The sequence below is a fragment of the Giraffa tippelskirchi genome, chromosome 4 (genome assembly GCF_054371585.1).
Source record: "Giraffa tippelskirchi isolate mGirTip1 chromosome 4, T2T-mGirTip1v1.2.pri, whole genome shotgun sequence".
NCBI lineage: Eukaryota > Metazoa > Chordata > Mammalia > Artiodactyla > Giraffidae > Giraffa > Giraffa tippelskirchi.
Genome location: NC_137278.1, coordinates 153,932,305 through 153,953,349, shown reverse-complemented (window position 1 = coordinate 153,953,349; position 21,045 = coordinate 153,932,305). Strand labels below are relative to the sequence as shown.

The 21,045-nt window shown below is 40.9% G+C and overlaps 1 protein-coding gene across 1 annotated transcript in view; it reads right to left on the bottom strand.

Annotated features, from left to right (window-relative positions):
• Window positions 1–685: 685 nt before the first annotated feature.
• The window catches only part of LRIG3 (leucine rich repeats and immunoglobulin like domains 3), a 51,549-nt gene continuing 31,189 nt past the window's right edge, over window positions 686–21,045 (bottom strand). The window contains exons 5-19 of the mRNA XM_081483518.1: window positions 20,698–20,841; window positions 19,531–19,674; window positions 19,083–19,226; window positions 18,506–18,649; window positions 17,203–17,283; window positions 16,105–16,176; window positions 13,838–13,909; window positions 13,167–13,330; window positions 9,509–9,829; window positions 7,418–7,699; window positions 5,788–6,240; window positions 4,656–4,814; window positions 2,889–3,032; window positions 2,523–2,798; window positions 686–1,262 (exon numbers count right to left, since the gene is read on the bottom strand). Of these exons, the coding sequence (XP_081339644.1) occupies window positions 1,018–1,262; window positions 2,523–2,798; window positions 2,889–3,032; window positions 4,656–4,814; window positions 5,788–6,240; window positions 7,418–7,699; window positions 9,509–9,829; window positions 13,167–13,330; window positions 13,838–13,909; window positions 16,105–16,176; window positions 17,203–17,283; window positions 18,506–18,649; window positions 19,083–19,226; window positions 19,531–19,674; window positions 20,698–20,841 (2,845 nt within the window). The 3' untranslated portion in view covers window positions 686–1,017. The remainder of the gene's footprint in view (window positions 1,263–2,522; window positions 2,799–2,888; window positions 3,033–4,655; window positions 4,815–5,787; window positions 6,241–7,417; window positions 7,700–9,508; window positions 9,830–13,166; window positions 13,331–13,837; window positions 13,910–16,104; window positions 16,177–17,202; window positions 17,284–18,505; window positions 18,650–19,082; window positions 19,227–19,530; window positions 19,675–20,697; window positions 20,842–21,045) is intronic.

Sequence of the window (21,045 nt, the reverse complement as noted above, 5' to 3'; positions counted from 1 at the left end):
TTAATTCTTAAAGAGTGTTGCTGAATAGCTGGAGAGTGCCTTTTCTGTAAGAACTGCTTGTCCAGCAGAAAAATCAATAAGAACACGAAAGAATTTCACCAGCATCCCATTACAACCTGGAACAGACGATGAAACCCCACATCTGCTACAGACATTTTAACTAGAGAAATGGGCAATAAACCACTGTCTTGTTACAATTAAAGGGATGGTGTATGTGAAACTATCTGGAAATGCACAAAGCATTAGACCACATAAAGCATTATGATAATTAAGGAAACATGGCTTGAGCAGTGATTTAAGCAACGGTGGTTGTACTATATAACACTGGACTGCAACAACACATCTTTTTGTTTGTAGAGTTAAGAAATAAATGAATGTACCTCAAACCTTTGTGGCTCCCTCTCATTTTACAATGGGCTTTCACATACACTAATGTGATTTGAGTCTGTATTACAACAACCCCGGGAGGTATGCAGAATGATCATTTACTCATATTTTAATGTGCTGAATGTAATTTCCACCAATGAGAGACATGATAATATGAACTAATTATGTCTAAAGTGTGCTGAAAACAATGAAGATTGTTATTGGATAGATGGGGTTTGGGATCAAAATGAGACATTTTATTAAGGAGAATGTGCAAAATAAAATGAAGTGACCTCTATTCAAAAAACATACAAGACAGTTATTGTTTAAAATGCTTTAGTACTCATTTTTGATAAAAAGGAATCTGGCATTATAAAAATACATAAAATAGTCATGGATTTATACCATTAATTTACATAAGATATTTTCTGCATAAAGCAAAGTTATAAAATAGTAAAGGTATTCCTATATGAAAGTTACTCCCAGTATAAAATTTTTATGCCTTTTTGTAATTTTTGTCTATCCGTATAAATAAGACATTTTATCCTTTTAAAATTCATAGTTCCATTTAAAAACATAGGATTCTCTCTCTCTCTTAAATAAAAGTCCAGTTGAGGTAGTATGTTAGAACTCATCCTTGGTCTCATTAGTTTATGTGTCCAAGTCATAAGACTGAAAATTTGAAGTCCTGTGGCTTTCCAAGGTCTGTTTATAGGTACTTGTGTGATTTTCTTGCTGAAAATCTGTCCTTTCTTTCCCATCTTCTTCTGACTCATAGTCCAAGTTCACGGAAGAACGAGCTTTCAAGTGAAAGGCTCTTGGCTGACACTCCGATGACTGCCCAGAGCTTGAAAAGGCATCCAGGTGAGGTCTCCTCAGAGGCTTTCCAAATGTTGCTGAAAAAGAGAAACCCCTTGAGCATATGGGGCCCTTGGAGCAATCAACAGAATGCATTTCAAACAGAATGCATTTAAGGGGCACCTTTCCCCATAAATATGGGGGGAACTTTCTACAGGTCCATGTTATGGGATTCAGGTAGATGGCTATATACTTGTGCTATGGAGAGAGACCTTACAGAGTGGGGCTGAAGGCATGTGCACCCCTCTGACACATACATCCACTGAATACAAGCAGCCCTTCTTTTCCACTTTCAGGACCTATAGTAATATTATCAGCAACAAGTTCCCGGATAGAAGTTCTTCCAAATCCTGTATTCACTAAAAGCCCACCATTCTCCACAAAGAGCATTTGGTTAGTCATGTAAAAGTAAACTGTGCCTCAGTATGGAAAGCTTCTCTCAAAATAACCTGTATGTCTTGCCCTTTCTTCCTCAGTAGCAAATAATAATTTTATTGACTCAAATTCTCTCCTAGGTCCTATAAAAATTATTATTCATTTTTTTAAAAAGGGATATAAATAATTATACCATGAGAAAACATGACGTTTCTTAAAAGTTGGGTAAAATATTTAAAAATTCTATTTTTTTTCTTAGAAGACAAGTTGTAGTTCATTTTTCCATATTTCCATGCAGCAAAAAGATGATCTCAGTTCTTCCACTCCATCGTCCCTTCCCCACGCACTAGACTAAAAACTTCAGAAATGAATCTCGGTGTCAGCCAGTGTTCACTGCCACCCCTGTGGGCTTCAGGATTCCAACAGCCTCCTCTGTAGGAGGCAGCCCAGCCTGGCTGACGAGAGGCTGTTGCCAGGTAGGACTCTGTCTGCACTCTGACTGTGGGTTTAGTAATAAGCCAGCAGACATCCCAAACCGCAGTCATGCCATGCACACAACTCCACCCCAGAGGCTGCTGTAGTCCAAAACCACGTTTTCCACATGACTGACAAACTGCGCTCCTCAGTCACTTCCAAAACTCTTGTCTTCAAGACGATGCCACACACAGAGCTGCCCAGAAAGTTCCTAAGGCTTAGCGTTGGATTAAATACCTAATCAAGTAAAATCCCCATGTCTGCCTCTGCTTTTAGAAACAAGGATGCTAATTAATAGGATGTCACGACAGCACCATTAAAAAAGATATATACATATACACCAGAAACTATTCTTCACCAGTCTGGCATTCAAAACTCTTATGGCTCTCCCCCATGCAACTTGCAATGTCAGTCTGGAGTCAAGGTACCTAATAATTTAATAAACTCACCCATGAAAGAATTACTCAAAGTAACTGATGGTGGCTCTGGGCTTGGACTAAAATCTGCAGAAGACTTGTTCAGACACAAGTTGTTCATTCCTGGTCCTTCATGTTGAGAATAAGAAGAGCTGAGTAACTTCTTCGCATGAGAAGGCCATCCTGTATCAGTGACGCTCTGCTCGCAGGATTCCTCTGAAGGATGAGGACATGGGTAGCACTCCTTCTTCTTTACGTAACTGGGCTCATAGTGGTCCACTAAAGCTGATCTCAGGTCAGGACCACAACCTTTTAAGTTTGGGGACAATATCGGGAGACGGAGTTAATGCTTCTAGAGGTCTCTCCAGGAAACAGAACTCAGAAATGAAAACCACATACCTGTATGACAGGCTTCAAAAGGATCTGAGCCATACATACTCCCCTTCAAATACACAGTGCCTGAGGGTCCCAAAAAGGGACAAAGAAACGGGTCTGTGGCAGCTTCCACATCGGCTTCACTGCTGTTGTCAACGTGACATGTCCCTTTAAAACACACGTCTTAATCACTGAACCGTAAGTTCAATTACCATTCAGCCGTCTCTTCACTTATGACAGTTTCCATGTTTATAGATGAAAAGTTCAGACAGAACGTTATACAAAGGAAATATTGCAGAAATTTATGGGTTTTTTCAAAATTTAATGATGCCTATAGATTAGTGATTAAGTAAGTTTATGATACCTTACTAGAAGAGAGCTTGATGAACCATTGAACTGGATGTGTTAAGTTCATTGCTGACCCCACCCCCTGGTTTCCAAGAGAAACCGATCTGTTCATGGACACTGTGGCTGAAGCAGCAATGGTTTGAACCACATGATGCTACCAGCACTGCCTGCTGCCTCCAGAAAGTCACTGATGACCAGTATGAGGTACTGGCACTTAACCAATGACCTCTTATTGCCCGGCTCAAAGATGAAGTCGGCCAAAAAGAAAAAAACAAACCAACAGAAACCTCTCATGAGTTATCTGCGCTAAGCAACCCAGAAATGATATTCTGGTTAGCAGGGGACACAGCAGCTGAAGGACAAGAGACATCATGAGGGTGACAGATGCCACAATGGACCATGTACCTGGGCAGCAGGAACTGGGCAGTCCTTGTGGGGGGTGGTCTCAGCGAGAAGCAAATGTGTAGAATGTGATTCAATACCACTGGCTACCCCTAGGGCTGTTCTGAGAGTGGCCTGATCTCCAGTCCCAGCACCCAGCAGACATGTCACTATTATGCTCCAGTTCTGTCCCTTTACTTTTTAAAATGCCTTTTCAGTAAACCTGGCTCTATTCAAATGAGCTTGGGCTTCTGCTCTTCGCAAGCAAATGAGTCTAATCAGAACAACTGCTTTAATGATCTTCTCTTCTATCTCTATGCCCTCTATCACTGCCTTGTCAAGCTCTTTGCAATTATTTGTTGAATTTTTTGTCTCACTGCTGACTAAACTGTAAAACTGGAAACATTCTTCCCTCTAAACTATGGAGTCCACCACAGAGCAGATACTCAGTCAACACTTGTGAGAAAAGATGGTAAAATGTCAATAGCTTCTACTTACTAAGCACTTAATATGTGCCAAGCACCATATACTATTATTTTATCTAATGTTCACAACAGCCTAATAGGGAAGAATTATAATTGCCCAAGGATACACAGGGAGTGTCAGAAGTGGGTCTTCAACCAAGCTGATGATTTTATATTATGCAGCCTCCATTATAATTCTTTATACAGTTCTTAAAGTAAGAGTCAGAATTATAAGTGTCTAATAGAATGATTTTAAATCATTTGACTTTTAAGACCATGCATGAAACCAATTAGTGTCATTGAAGTAAGAAGAACATTCAGGGCCAAAGAACATTTATGACATAGAGGAAATACTACATTGCATGGAGGAATTAAATTTTACCTAACCTACTAGTCTTCTTTTATTGCCAGAAACAAAGATTTTTCTAGTATTTAAGAGAAAGGCTTAGGGCTATTTAATATCAGCTTTGTTAGTGATTTTGGGCCAGGTCCTAAATATTTGAGTGTATCAATTCCCTGTGGAAATTAACATTGTATTTGAACTTTCCAAAGGGTTATTTCAAAACGCCAATAGCCCATGTTCATTTTAAACACGTACCATTACTATCGTGCTGTGGTAAGAAAAATCCGCCTCCAGAAGAAGTGACGAACTGGTGGTGGCTTCCGTTTTCTGAGGAGACGTACCCGTCCTGTCTGTCCGCTAATGTTCCCTGAGATGACAAATAACTCGGGATATCAGCTGGCAAGTTGGTCTCATCTGTAATCAACAACAGCGTTCTATGAACCAAGAATGGTCACAACTGCCACATAGGCTTCCCTGATGAATGGTCTATACCCTTTTGTTTTGTTTTCTGTTTAAATCAAATCAATCTACCCTTGCAAAACCATCTTGACGGACGGCACACCAGGGCTCTGCTGCTCTGGGGCACCTCAGCTGATTTTCTGCTTTGTGGCCTGTGGGATACTCCTCTCAAATTTCTTTACTTCTGTTTTTATTTTTTTAAATTTTTGTCTGCACTGGGTTTTCGCTGCAGTGCACAGGCTCTTTAGCGTGTTGCCCAAGCTTCCCTAGTTGTGGCACACGGGCTTAGTGGCGTTGCGCCACGTGGGGACCTCAGTTCCCCGACCAGGGATCGAACTGAGTCCCCTGCACTGTAAGATGGATTCTTAACCTCTGGGACACCGGGGAAGTCCCACTCCTCCCAACTTTCAAAGACAACAAATGCTTACAAAGAAAAGATAATTTTCATGAGATAGTATTTTAGATACTATGTAAGCTTGATTTCTGCCATATTCCTTTTGCATTATTCACTGATACAGGAGTTGCCTATACAATCAAAGCCCGTTTCTCCTAGACGCCTGCATACACACACATGCACACATGCTCGCAAGGGACAAGACAATGGCTGAGTGTAATCCTCATGACTGAAGGCCGTCTCTGGCCCCCTACCACCATCTGAGGGTGTGCGTTACCCTATGCCTCTGCATGGTCTTTCACAGCCAACACGCTGTTCTGATGAGGTTCTGACAAAAAGTACTCATCTTTAACCATCAGCTTTATTCTGGGCTGGGGTGTTATTTTTAGCTAACCACAGTTGCCCGGCTTGAAATAAATGAGTCACCCTTGTGACATGGCCTCACACTGCAACAGACACACTCAGAAGCAAATCTCAGTGGGACCACAAACACACACGACTCCTGCGCCCCGTGCCAGGCTTCTGTGGACACACCTGTGTTGGTGATGCTGCAGTCTTCATTCCTCCGCCGTGTGTGGTAGATGATGACCACCCACACAAGCGACGTGCCCACCACGCAGCAAACCACCGCGATGATCACAATGCCCACGGTGGCCCAGCCATCGTCGTCCAGTGACGAGGCCGTCATCTGAGGGGAGTCGCAGGTGGGGGTGGGGATCACGCTGAGGCGCACGTGGCCTCTCTCGGTGCCCAGGGTGTTAGACATTTCACACGTGTACTTCCCGGCATCGCTTATGTCAGAGTCCACAATGATTAGTAGCTGGTTGCCTGCTGCAAAAAAGTGTCTTTCGGTGACCACCAAGGGGCTGTCATCCTTGGTCCAGTTCAGTCTTGGGGGAGGGCTCCCCCCGGCAATGCACTGCAGGACGGCCGTTTCCCCCTTGGTTACAGTTCGGTCTAACAGGGGCCGCAAGAACGATGGTGTCTCTGAAATGACAAGTTATGCTTTTAATCTCTGACATGAAGTTAGGGTTTACACAGCATAAGACCTCGTGCTTCAATGTAGTCAAAGGGGAGCTGAAACTGGATTCTCCCACAGCTTCACGCCCATGCCTCTTTAAAACCTTGAACATGGATACGACATCTGGGCTTTCATTTCATCATTTGGCTGTCATCTCCTTATAACACCAGTTAAGGATAATATTTACTGTTTCTCTCACTTAGTCTCCCTCATTCTTGGCAAGGTTGGGGAATGATGGAAGTCGGGCAAAGCAAAACATTTTAGACATATTTTAGAAATAGAAAATGCATACAAATAATATTAAGCACAAGGGTGTGTTGATGGATGAAAAAAAATCAGAATGTTTAAATTTTTAAAGGGAAACTTCCTAGTGCTAGATGTCCCCACCTGTATTAAAATTCTGAAAATAATTTACTTTTATTATTTGGTGTTCATAAGGTTACCCTGATTTACTCTTTCAAAGATACACATATATGATTAACATGCTCACATTTTTAAAAGGCATCTGTTTAGGTAAATGATCCTGATGCTGGGAAAGATTGAGAGCGTGAGGAGATGGGGAAGACAGAGGATGAGATGGTCGGATGGCATCACCAATTCAACGGACATGAGTCTGAGCAAACTCCGGGAGATGGGAAAGGACAGGCAACCCGACATGCTGCAGTCCCTGGGGTTGCAAAGAGTGGGACACACTGAGTGACTGAATAACAACAAAGTAAACGATAAAGAATGAACTCATTTCCAAGGTGGTATGGGAGGCTGAGAAAAAGAGTCAGGTCCCTCTGAATTTATTCAGATACTTATTTTTTTTTATATTTTTTATACTGTTAAGACTTTAATTACAGATTGTATAATGGAAAGAGTAGAGAAAGGTAATTCTAGCAAAAAGGGAGAGCGTCAAAGCATTACTCTTCCCCCTCCTCAGAAGGAAGGGGGCAGATTCATCTCACTACCCACAGGTCTGAAGGTGTGATGTATTCCCCGACCTGAAAGCTTCTGAGAAGCCACTGTCGCCTCCAGGAAAGGGCACTGTCCTACAGATCAGCCCTCACCCTCCTGAGTTCTGACACTTCTTAGGGCCTTTGGGTGAGCTGGTATCCTAAAGGCTAACATGTGTCACAGAATCTGAAAGCATCCACTCACCGAGGACAGTCAGAGTTGCATTTGCAGAAATGCTGCCGGCACTGTTTTGAGCGGTGCAGCTGTACACCCCGATGTCCTCTATCTTCACATCCACAATGAAGAACACATCATCCTCAGGCATCACATGCATGCGCCTCTCCCTTGCGGCCGGGAAGTCCGTGCCCCCGTCTTTCTGCCAGGCTATCTGAGGGGCTGGGTGTCCCAGCGCAGCACACTCCAAGCGCGCCATAGCCCCGGCGCGGATGGTGAGGTCCATGGGGGTCTTGGTGAACGAAGGAAGCACTGAAATAAGAAATACAACACAGGGGCATTAGCGTTCTGGAGTTAGGAGGTTCATTTTCATCCCCCCGCCCCCGCTTTTTTTGGATACTTACAAAAGTCCCTGACTTAGTAAGACAGGTGTTGTTTCCAACTGCAAGAGATGGAGTGATCAAGAAGCTCCTCAAGGGTACACAGGTACAGAAGTGACCAAGTCAGGATGAAATAGGCCACCTGAGCTTCACACTGATGGTCTTTCTGCTATTTTCCAGTCACTTTTTAGTTTCCTTAATAATTATCTGTGCGATCTTAGGCAAATCAGTTCATCTGTTTGTACCCTGGACACTCCATCTTTTTTTTTTTAAAGTTCCTCCTGGCTCTAACATTCTATGACTTTAGACATGCGTTTTGGCCTACAATTTTCTGTTCTATGTGTCAGGGCTCAGCAGTTATTTGTGGAAGTAACACACTACTGAGCCATATCTTCTACCATGGACAATAAAAACAATGAAATGATAAACTGCAAAACTGTCTACTTGCCACACAAAGCACAGGATGAGACACCTGCATCAGTAGCAGCTAATGCTTATTGCATCTACTGAGCACTTACTCTATTCCAGGCATTCTGCTGAGTCCTTTACACAAATTATTTTATTTCACAAGTATACCTCTGTAAGGTAGGTATTATTATTCCTATTTGAAAGATGTAGAGATGGAGATACAGTGAGGTTAAGTAACTTGCTGAGAGTCCCACAGCTGATAGCAGGAGAGGCAGGATTCAAACTGAGATCTCTAAGCTAAAGGTGGTGTGCTTTCTGTTGATGGCAATGTAAACTGGTGCAGCCACTACAGAAAACAGTATGGAGGTTTCTTAAAAAACTAAAAACACAGTGACCTTGTGACCCAGAAATTCCACTCCTGGGCATATGCCTAGAAAAGACGAAAATTCGAATTCTAAAAGATACATGTACTCCAATGTTCACAGCAGCACTATTTACAATAACAAAGACATCGAGACAAGCCAAGTGCCCTTCAGAAGATGATTTAAGATGCGGTATATACATATAATGGAATGTGAGTCATAAGAAAGAATGAAATAATGTCATTTGCAGCAACATGGGTGGCAACCTAGAGATTCTCATACTAGTGAAGTAAGTCAGACAGACAAAGACTATATCATATATATCTGGAACCTAAACAAATAATACAAATTAATCTATGTATATAAAACAAACAGACTCACAAACACAGAAAACAAACTTATGGTTAGCAAAGGGGAAAGGGGCTGAGAGATAAACTAGGAGAATGGGATTAACAGATACCAACAGCATAAAACAGACAAGCATCTAGGATTTCTCATTAAACACAGGGAACTATATTCAATATCGTGTAATAACCTATAATGGAAAATAATTTGAAAAAATATACATATAACTGAATCACTTTACTGTATACCTGAAACTAACACAATACTATAAATCAACTATATCTGAATTTAAAAAAAAAAAAAGTGATATCCTTTAACTCTGTTCTTCATGATCTTCCTCATCAGACCAAGCACACCATGAACTCTCAAAGAGCAAAAAGTGTCTGGTTTACCTGGGTTACCCGCCATGCTAAGCCTGGGGTCTTCAATACAGTAACAGCTAGCTTAGGTACATATAACCAAGAATATTAATAATGTGGAGTGAGAGATAGGGAAAGGCAGGGTTTAGGTGGAGAACTCTGAGAGCAGAGGACAGGGTTGGCAATAAGAGAAAGAGAAGAAACCAGGTACTTTCTGTTTCATAAAAACATATCTTTACATGCAAGAGGAAAAGTCAGATCACATACTATTTACTGTGAGCTTGGCTTTGACAGAGTAGGATGAACCAAAGTGATTGGAGATGACACACTGGTATTTCCCTTCACTGGTAAATTCCACGTTACGGAGTCGAAGAATGGTGGTGTACTCCATCACCTCGCCACCTTGGGCCCGGAGGTGTGCATAATTTTCCATTTCGGCATCGTGCAGTAGTTCATTGTCTTTTTTCCAAGCGAAAGTCATTGGGGAATCACTGCTGCTGGCAGCTGAGCAGATAAAACTCAAATTGGCACCTTTTATTGCCGACTGCGTTTCTGGCTGAACCGTGATCTGGGGTTTAGGAAAATCATCTGTTCAAAATGGAGAGGAGGAAACAAAACAGCTTTAAAGCTTGAGGGTCCAAATGCTACTCAGATTGGAACACCAAGAAACTCAAAACAAACAGTGGCTTAGGTTTTACAGTTTGTGTATGTTTCACAGATGGACTAGCAGTCCCAGTGTTGAAACTAGACTGGGAGAGAGTGTATAAAGTCAGTCATTCATTCTGAATAGAGACTGAGACCTATTTACGCATCACTAACTGAGAGGAGACTGATATTTTGGAATACAGTTTACTCCAGACCTCCTGTGCTTTCTTTTTTTCTTACAGAAATACAAGAAGAAATTGGTTAAGACACGTTCAGGCTCATGGAGCACCTTTAAATGTTACTATCAGGAACTGCATTTTTCCCCATGTTCTCCACAAATAAGAAGTAGAAAAATAAGAAATCTAACGTCAATAATGATAATCAATATCACTAAAGACAGCAATAAACATTCCATTTACCAAAACTAGAACTCTTATTAAGTGTTAGCCACTTAGTCGTGTCCAACTCTTTAAGAGGGACCTCATGGACTGTAGCCCGCCAGGCTCCTCTGTTCATGGAATTCTCCAGGAAAGAATACTGAAGTGGGCAGCCAGTCCTTTCTCCAGGAGATCTTCCCGACCCAGGGACTGAACCTGGGTCTCCTGCACTGCTGGCAAATTCTTTACCATCTCAGCCTCTAGGAAACTCAAAGAGTAGTCATTTTTAGGTAGAGCAGGAGAAAACAATCCTGCAGTGCAAGACAAAGCATCCCTCAAGCTCTCTGTGGGCCCCTGGTTCCAGCCTGGAGTTTAGGGTGGACAGTCCATCAGGCCACTGCACTGCACTGTCAGAGCTACATTATTATTACAGATAAGCAGCTCTGTCATTCCAAACAGTTATATTGAGTTCTGTTACTTGGAAAATTTACCTTTCTGAACTTCAGTTTCTCACAGATGGTCTATACCCAGAAGGAAGCATCTTAAATCAACCAAAATGTATTATTTGAGTGCACTGAAAAAATGATGCGTGTGTGTGTGTGTGCGTGCGTGCGTGCGTGTGTGTGTGTGTGTGTGTGTGTGTATAAACAGGGTATGGAGGACCCTTTGACAACTCCAGTGCAGCTAATTTTCAATGCCACACCTGCATGTTGTAACCAGGATGGTTTCTTTTTCTGTAGGACTATTCTAAAATTCTCATCTGGTAAATCAAGGTTCAGATTCACAATGGAGGGAGTGAAAAATCTATGGATGTGACACATACATAAACACACACCTACACCTACACATATATATTTCTCAAAGTAATAGAGAGTTGTCTCTTGAGACTAGAGAACTGAGAAATAAAGACCATGGAAAAGGAATAGCTCAGGCCCTTACAAATGAAAGCCAAATGCTTATGTAGTTCCAAAAGCTACATCAGATGTTTTATTTGCAGAAACTGTTGGCACCACTTGATGCAGCAATGTAAAAAAAAAAGTTTTTCTTGTACTTAACTAAACAATTGTAGGCAAAGCAGTTTTAAATAAAATTTAAAGGCAATGCAGAATTGGGCTCTGTAATATCTTAACACACATACTAAAATTCAAGTGAATTTTGATTTCATGTTCTATATGCAAATTTAGTTTTACAAAGGTCTCCATGACATCAGATAGTAAACAGTAGAGTAATGCAGTAGACTTGCCGGGAGAAATATGAATTGCCAGGAGAAATATCAATTGCCGGGAAAAATATCAATAACCTCAGATATGCAGATGACACCACCCTTATGACAGAAAGTGAAGAAGAACTAAAGAGCCTCTTGATGAAAGTGAAAGAGGGGAGTGAAAAAGCTGGCTTAAAACTCAACATTCAGAAAACTAAGATCATGGCATCTGGTCCCATCACTTCATGACAAATAGATGGGGAAACAATAGAGTGACAGACTTTATTCTTTTGGGCTCCAAAATCACTGCAGATGGTGACTGCAAACGTGCAATTAAAAGATGCTTGCTCCTTAGAAGAAAAGTTATGACCAACCTAGACAGCATGTTAAAAAGCAGAGACATTACTTTACCAACAAAGGTCCGTCTAGTCAAAGCTATGGTTTTTCCAGCTAGTCATGTACAGATGTAAGAGTTGGACTATAAAGAGATAAGAGTGGTGAAGAATTGATGCTTTTGAACTGTGGTGTTGGAGAAGACTCTTGAGGGTCCCTTGGACTACAAGGAGATCCAACCAGTCCATCCTAAAGGAAATCAGTCCTGAATATTCATTAGAAGGACTGATGCTGAAGCTGAAACTCCAATACTTTGGCCAACTGATGTGAAGTACTGACTCACTGGAAAAGTCCCTGATGCTGGGAAAGACTGAAGGCAGGAGAAGGGGACAACAGAGGATGAGATGGTTGGATGGCATCACTGACTCAATGGACATTAGTTTGAGCAAGCTCTGGGAGTTTATGATGGACAGGGAAACCTGGCATGCTGCAGTCCATGGGGTCACAAAAACTCAGACACAACTGAGTGACTGAACTGAACTGAATGAATGCAGTAAACAGGAGACTGCACCAGAGAGATGGAAATCTGGGTGTCTGACTCAGATCTGCTAACTAGCTATCTGAAGTTGGGTGAGCAGACTTCTATGCTGAGAGGCTTAGATGATAAAACAATGGGGCTTAAATTTATTTACAATAAACTCAAACTTTCTGTTACTTGTAATGTTATACTCACCAACAGTAAAATTTTAGATAGCAACACTGACTCAATGGACATGAATCTGAGCAATCTCTGGGAGACAGGTGAGGACAGAGGAGCCTGATATACTGCAGTCCATGGGGTTGCAAAGAGTTGGACTCGACTTAGTGACTGAACAACGACAGTAAAATTTTTAGTATTCTATAAATCACTAGCTAATAATTGTCTCTTTCTATTCCCTGTAAACAGCATCTACACAAGATTCAGGTCAGTCTCTTCACTGAACTCAAGAGAACCTCTCAACAATCCCTGGATCTGGGGAGGGCAGACAGCAGTGTTCCCATTTCACAGATTAGAAGATTGAAATTCAGGGACTTGCAATTAAGTAGCAGGGCTGCTACTACCCTCCAATTCTCTCAAGATAACAACGTCACTCTCTTTCCACCAGACCACCCTGATGCCAACACAAAAGAGGAAGAAATTACAGAAAAAAAAAGTTTTCATCAGTAAAAACTGCAATCATCAGCAAACTACAGATCCATTCTCATCCTCAGCAGAAATAAGAGCTTAATTTAGGGTATATAAATTTATGCAAATCCATTCTTCGGACAAATGGGAGAAAAAAAAAAAGAAAAATGAATAAAAGGCAAAGACCACAGTTCCACTCACCACACACAAAGCCATCTGGACTAACAGCAAAAATACTTCTTCCCTTCAACAGCTGAGGATGGGCACAACTGGCATTTACGAAGCTCTGAAAGTTGTTTTCCGCCACCCACTGTGGGAGCCATTTCAGTTGGCAATCGCACAAAAGGCTTGATGTATTTAAGTGCCTGAGGAGAGTAATTACATTCAATCTGTTTTGTATGAAATGCAGATTTCTACAAGTAAACTAAACTCAAGTAAATATTAACAAAGCATTGAATGGAGAAACCAAATACACACATCCCATGGAATAAATATTCTATAGTGCATCTTAAAATGCAAGACAGAGAACTAGCACCATTTTGTTGGTGGTGGTGGTGGTGCTGTTCTCATTGATGGGAGAGACAGAAGTATAGCAACACTGAAAATATCTCAGTACTGAAAACTGGTTACTATGATGAGGCATTGCGCTATACTGGGTCTCACAAATTTAAATCGCATATCTAAAAGAAACTCCTCTTTGCAACAAATAGAACAAAAACCCCACTCCTCCTGCTTTCTGGTAATAAAAGTTAAGTAATGTGATGGATGTGCCACATACTTTCTACAGATACATAATCCAAGATGCCCCATCCCTTGACAGTTGGTCCCTCAATGCTTTATGTGAAACTCTTGGAAAGAAAAGAAATGCTTACAGTTGTTGAAGCTTCTTCATTTGTGAAAAAGCATTGCCTTGTAATGACATGATTGCGTTGTCGCTCAGGTCTCTGAAAAAGCCACCAAATCAAATACGTTAGAGGAAATTATGGTCACTGTGTGCCTTCAGGCACAGGTTGGACCCATGATGCCTACCCCCAACTCACCCCCAAAATACTCTATGTGCTGAAATGCACAGATAGGGTGATCAAAGAACTCATCAGGAGGCTTGTGTTCAAGAACAAGGATATCTGATTCAGAGGCAGATTCTGTTATGGTGAGAGAGATTTTATATCACTACATACAGATTTTTTGACTCTCAAGGGCCTAAGCTGTTCTGCTGTGTTATTTTCCTGTAATTCTCATTATTCAAATCAGTAAACTTTAATAACTTAAACAGATATATAAAATTCCTTGTAATTATGCTTTTAAAAAACCATCACGTATAGAATATCTTCTATGACATGCAACCATGTTAAGTGATTTTTGTTTACACATTATTACATTTTATTCCTCACAGCAACACAAAAAAGAAGATGGTATAACCACCTTGGCTCGGCATGAAAGGGGCAGATAAGATTTGAACTCAATTATTTTCAATTTCAAAAACGATGTTCTTAGTCACTAGCCTCTCCTGATACATACAACTTACTAATGGGGAGACAGGTAGGCGTTCAGACAAGAGGTACTTACTAAAACAAACAAACCAATAAACAACCACTTCAGGCAGGACGTTCATAAAATGAGAGAATATTCTGGGCTGATATTTTTTTTTCCACTGGTGCTGACAAGCAGTCTGGAATTAAAATCCTCCCCGCCTGTACTACTCTGTTTTCCCTTACAGGATTCAGAGTGGACAAAGGGGGTTCTGAATGAGATGAGGGGCAAGAGAAGACAGAATCAAGGTCCCAAATGTGGGAGGGGCAAAGAAAGACGCTGGGAGAGTTATAAAGGTTTAGGAAACTAAACGAGAAGTTAATGCTCCACAGATCCACTAATTCCTCTTTCCCAAAAGTGGAAGGGTCGGATGACAAACCCTTTTGGCTAGTTTCCCTTTGAAAATAACTTGTTTCAGGAAGCCCAGCAATATTGGCCTGCCCTTCCAAATTTTGCTCTGCACAGTCACCCCACTGTAACCCGGACTGCCGCACTGCTGCCATGGCTGGCCGTCCAGAGCTTTCTGCAACCCAGGGCTCAGTGGGAAGAATATAAGAAAGTGGTGCACAGATAATAACTATGCACACAGCACCAATGACGGTACCAACCAATTGTGTATTTTAAATGATAACTTCTATTGTCCAGGTTAATAGATAATAAAACCTTCGGCTATAAACATTAAAAGTCAGGCTGGACACATTGTATACTGCTTCAGACTCCCGCTGCACATATCAATATACACATTCACCCATGGTTATCAGAAGCTGGTTGGCTCTGTACTCCTGCAGGTGTTGACTCCCACTGAGGCTGGCTAGCTTCCGCTCTTCGTACGTGAAAACAACTTGAGTCCCTAACTGTCATTTCAGGAATGTGTGCCTCCAGCTCCCGGGCAGGCAGGGGTTGTGAAGGCGAGAGCTGCTGTGATGGGAGAGGCTGCCCTGGTTTGAGCTCTGCTCCTGCCAGCTGCTAACTTAGAGGTCAGCAGCAAAAGAGAATGAGAAAGAATAAAAGGAGGAAAAACAGGCTGCATGCTTTTTTATAATTAAACAACAGCAACAACAAACAAAAGTTCTCCAAGTAGTGTTACAACTCTCCAGTCACTCTCAGGAACTGGGGTTGGAGGGGAAATCGTCTTTATTGATCTTGCAAGTCACCCTCTTAACTGTTCAATGGAAGCAAGGAACTCTTAGAACCTCCATATCTTAACTTAAAAATTGAGATAACAATAGCTATTAAATAGCTTTCTTGTGAGGATTGAGAAATATAAATATTTGACATAATGCTTGATATGCAGTGGGTACATAAGAAATAGTAGTTTTTTTAAAAAATTAAATATGCCACTGCTTGAGAAACATAACCAAAGAAAACCCCAAAATGATGGAAAGAAACACCCTTAAATGCAAAAGGAACATGTATCTGTGCACTTACACTTTCATACAGGTATAGACAGACAAGTAGGTAGATAGACAGACAAAGGATGGATAGATGTGCACATTTTATATGAGAGGACACCAACAAAATTACATTCTTGTTTGTGTTATCTTCCATGACAAATAAGAAGATAACCATTGCAGACGGTCTTTAAGGTAAGTAAACTCCTGCTACTCACAGATGTTCTAATGCATCCAAACCAGTGAAGGCTTTTTTGGTAATGGATCGGATCCGGTTTCCCTGGAGTATTCTTTAAAAAAAAAAAAAAGTTATAATAGAACAGTTAGTAAAAAGCCATTCTGGAGTGCAATTCTTATGAAAAGAACTGCTTTTTAAACCATTTGTGGATATTCTATTTTCTTCAATTAAACAATACATCCTTAAAAAACATATCCATGACACTGATTTCAGTTCAGCATGGTTGCAAAGCATTTGACAGAGAACCCAGCAAAAACAGGTATTCAAAAGTTACTCTGACGGGTAAAGTAAAGCAGTGATTTTTTTTTCAAAGAGGCAGAAACCTATTCCAAGTAAAATGTCTCAAAACACTCATAAATAAAGCAGGTAACAGTGGAGACTGTCTCCTTACCCACCCACTCCATGGATACCTTCATCACTCACAGAAGTTTAGAACCAAACGGATGTCAATTTGAAAGTTACTCATTTAAAATACAGAATTTTGCCATTTGCAAGGCCATTTTGTGGCCAAATAGAAACATGTTTTTATCCTGTACTGCTTGGAATCCACTGATAACCCATCAATGATCACTGGTCACTGGATCACTTCATTTAAACATTCCTGTGACATTTCAAATGCTGAACTTAGTAAGTGCACTAACCTTTACACAACAGTAATCCCAAGAGTCTAAGCTCTCGAGACAACTGAAAATTCTTATCCGGATATTAAAATCAGCTGCAGTAACCCAGTTGTAGAGTAAAAGCACTATAACCAAGGAAGAAAACCTAATTAATACACTTCCTGTATAACAGTAGTCATTTAGGGAAATGACAAAAGGTAGCAACCAGATTAAGCACCTTTTTTCACAACTCTTTAAAGATGTCAACTTGTGTGTGGAACTGAGTTTGATTAAGATAAAATGTTTAGGGAACACCCTGGTGGTCCAGTGGTTGGACTCAGGGCTTCAAAGGCTGTGACCCCGGGTTCAATTCCTGGTTGGAGAACTAAGATCCCTCAAGCCATGCAGCATGGCCAAAAGCAAAAAACAAAATGTTTGGATCAAAGAGTGACACAAATTATGAAGCAAATCATACTCACAGGCGCCTCAGTTTGTCAAGCCCAGAGAAAGCACCATTCATATCCTCAATGGTCCAGGAAATTTCATTATTCTTCAGATCTCTAGTTAAAAAGGAAAGATACTGAAACTGGTACCAGATATGTAACAAAAGATACAGACTTTTTGTTTTTTTAATCAAAGTGGCCCAGATGAGATTGGTTTTTTATTTATGTAATTAATTATTTATTTTACAGTTGCACTGGGTAGGTCTTCACTGCTGCATCTGGGCTTTCTCTAGGGTGTGTGGGCTTCAGCAGTTGTGGTCCTCGGGCTCCAGAGCATGGGCTCAGTCGTTGTGGCTCATGGGCTTAGTTGTTCTGTAGCACGTGAAATCCGCCCAGATCAGGGATCAAACCAGTGTCTCCTGCATTGCCAGGTGGATTCTAAACCACTGTGCCACCAGGGAAGCATTCTCTATTAGAGATAAGCTTAGAAAGCTAAGATCATGTAATTTCTAATAAATCTCTCATAACTCCCCGTATCATCTCTGCCCCTTTCAAAACAATAGAAAACTCTTTCTCTCAACATACGTCTTACCTCCTCCCTCAACATTTTACACTTTTGCCTGAATTTAGGATAGTTGACTCTGGTCCTATGAACTCCTCTATCAAGATGACTAAATTCTGAAAGACTTGAATAGCCTGAAAAAGACGGTGAACTTTAAAACCACCGTTCCAACCACACAAGAGCAGGTTGCCAAAGCATACAACATACTTTTCAATTATGTAATGATTCAAATAGTGTACAGAGCAAAAGTTTCTGACAGTGCAAAAAATTCAGAGCCCATTGCACAACATTCAAATGAATATTTGAAAACTTTTTCAAAGGTCAATTAATCCCGCTCTCTCTTCCTTCTCTTGGGACAGAGGTCAAGTCTGGATAGAACTGGTCTCACAAACAGGCATCTTCTTTTGCTGCCCTTTATATATCTTTTGTGCTCTGGGTAATTTTTAATATGCACTTTTACAAAGAAAAAATTAGTGGATTTAAAATTGTTTGCCTCTTGAGCAGTTACCAACTTCTTGGAGATCTTGAGAAGGCTGACTGTAATCACCTCACGAATCTGATCACTGTTCCTTCTAATCCCTCTAAGAAGCACATATGGATGAAATGGACTGATTTTAATCAAACTGATCTGGGAAAGATTAAGACACTTCTTCTGAGGCTGTACACATTTCCTTCACAACAAAGGAAATCTGCTTGGAGAAAAGTAGGTATGCTTAGGAACCAATTAGCTTCATGCATGGAGAGCAAAATGTGTAACTTGCAAAATATGTAACTTACAAAGTCTTCAAGCTGGAAAGCCCCCGGAAGGCACAATCAGCAATGTAGCTGACTCTGTTATTCCCAATGTGCAATGTATTTAGCAAGCTTAGGCCCAGGAAGCTTGAATCATCCAACCTCGATAAGTGATTGTAAGTTAGGTCCCTGTAAAGAGAAAATGAACAACAACAACAAAAAAAACCAACAATAGCTTTTATTTTCCAATTCAAAGCAGTGATTTGTAGGAAAAAAAAAAAGCCAACATGTAATATATATTGCAATAATCCTTATTTTAAAACTCCTCCTTCTTAATAATACTCAGGTAAACATTATTTCTAATCCTAGTAATTAAAATCTTTTTATTTGAAAATCACCACCATTGCTTTAGCCCCTGTGCCACAGGACTGAAACAGCAGTTGCTGAAGTTGAAGCTAGCTTCAACTTCTCACAAAAAAACTATGCCTAGGTTGCATGTGAAAAAAAAGAAAGCTATCACCTTGGAAACTCTGTTATGAAAATTTCACAGATCAGTGGTAAGAAGCTCATGCTCTGGCATGATTCCTGCTCTCAAACCTGAGGAGAATAGCAGGCTACTCACAGCTCACTGAGTTTCTGGCAGAACTCCCAGGCATCAGGGCTGATCCTGTTGATGGCATTCTGACTGAGATGAAGTTCCTGCAGCATCAGCAAGCCGTAAAGCCAGCCTTTGGTAATCTCTGTTAGATTGTTATGGTCCAGCTGCCTACATTGACAACAAGAGTCAAAAGCAGGATCCTAAGTTTATTATCGAGAGTCTTCAAAGGGGACATGATTACGACCTATTATATATGCCTATTGAGGTGTGTAGCTTTTGTTATACAGAGATATCACCAGAAAATACTGTGCTTCTACATTCCCAGTCACAACACCTGAAACAAAACTAAATATTAAATTATAAGATTATCAATGATGAGGCTATAAACAAGATTTCAAAGAAAAGCTGCTGAATGCTTACTGAGCATTTCAGGATCACACTGCCTGAGTAGGAACTGACCACCCACACTTACAAGATTTCCATGTTGCTCAGCCCCCAGAAAGCTCCATCCATAAGTCTTGTCACTCCATTTCTTTGCATTTTCAGAGACTTCAGAGCACCAAGCCCTTGGAATGTGAGCCCATCTACGTTTTTAATCTTGTTTCGGTTGAGTTCACTGCATTGGATGTTAAACAGTTAGCTTATATGACAAATTCTGGAGGCAGTAATAAAATGTGACATTATGACAATACAGTTAAACTAGCCTGCATTAAATTACAGAGGATATTTTAAATTTCTAAACATTCTTATTGAGAAGAATTTTGATTTATTAGCAGTGAACAAATTTCCTTCTGACACATGGGATGCATTTTCAGAACAATAAAACACGGACACCAGACTGCACTTGAGTTTCTAAACTGTTGTCCATTCAGTGTAGAACCAAACATGTTAATATTGGTTTTGAAAGTTATCCAGAATGGGAGTACTGAATATCATGTTAAAACACGAGGTCTATTCAGGAGCAGGACCGTCAAGCTTATCCTGTTCAACTGCTTACAAAAGTTGATTCCCCTCTGTCACGATTTGCCCTGTGTTTAATGCTTTCTCTTTGAGGCAGTCATTCTTAATCTTGTTGGTACCCTGGAATTACCTGGAGAGTTTTAAAAAATTATTGAAGCCTGGATCCTACTCCCAGAGGTTCTAATGTAATTGGTGTAGGGTGTGGCCTGGGCACTGGGATTTTTAAAAGCTCCCCAAGTGTCTGTAATGTGCAGCCAAGGCTGAAAACCACTATATTGTAGGAGCCTGTTCACAGAGGGCTCCACCGTTATTAATGAGACAGTTCTTTATAGCTCCTTAAGCTACCAGGGCCCATGCAGTCAGTTGTTGGTACTATTCTCGCCTTCTGCAGCTCCATGGAGAGTCACATCTTCAGTGCCACCATGATGTCTTTGTACAGAGGCTGTTTGATGAATACACTCTCCACTCTTAGGAACACCCAACCTGCCTTCTCAGGCAGAAGACGGCATTGGGTCACTTCTAAGGCTCTTTCTGATTCAGATTCTACAACTCCAGCTCTCAGAGGAAAGGTAGCTACATCCTTGCTTCTAAACTCCTGCCACGTGGTGGATTTTAGGGGGAAGATGCCAAGGGTTTAGAGGAGGTGAGGGCACCATATCCAAGAGAACATTTTACTTACAGGTGTTGCAGTTGGGGCAGTTTAAACATCTTGGGTGGAAGAGCTGAGATTCGGTTCCTGTTCAGCTTCAACACTAGGAGTGTGTTGGCCAAATTGTCAAAATACCCAGGTTCCATGGATGTGACTCGGTTGCTGTTGATATACCTGTTGAAAGTCTGAAGCTGAGTTTCTCTTTGGGAAGTTAAAGCGCATGCGTTCTCTGTACAGAAACACTTGCTCAGAGGGCTGAGCCATTATCTGTTACAATGGACGTTAAAATAATTAACTCTTTAGGTCCCTGAAGGCCAATATCAACTATGATTCACATATTTCTAGGGAGAGTGACTAAAACATTTGAAGATTACAAAT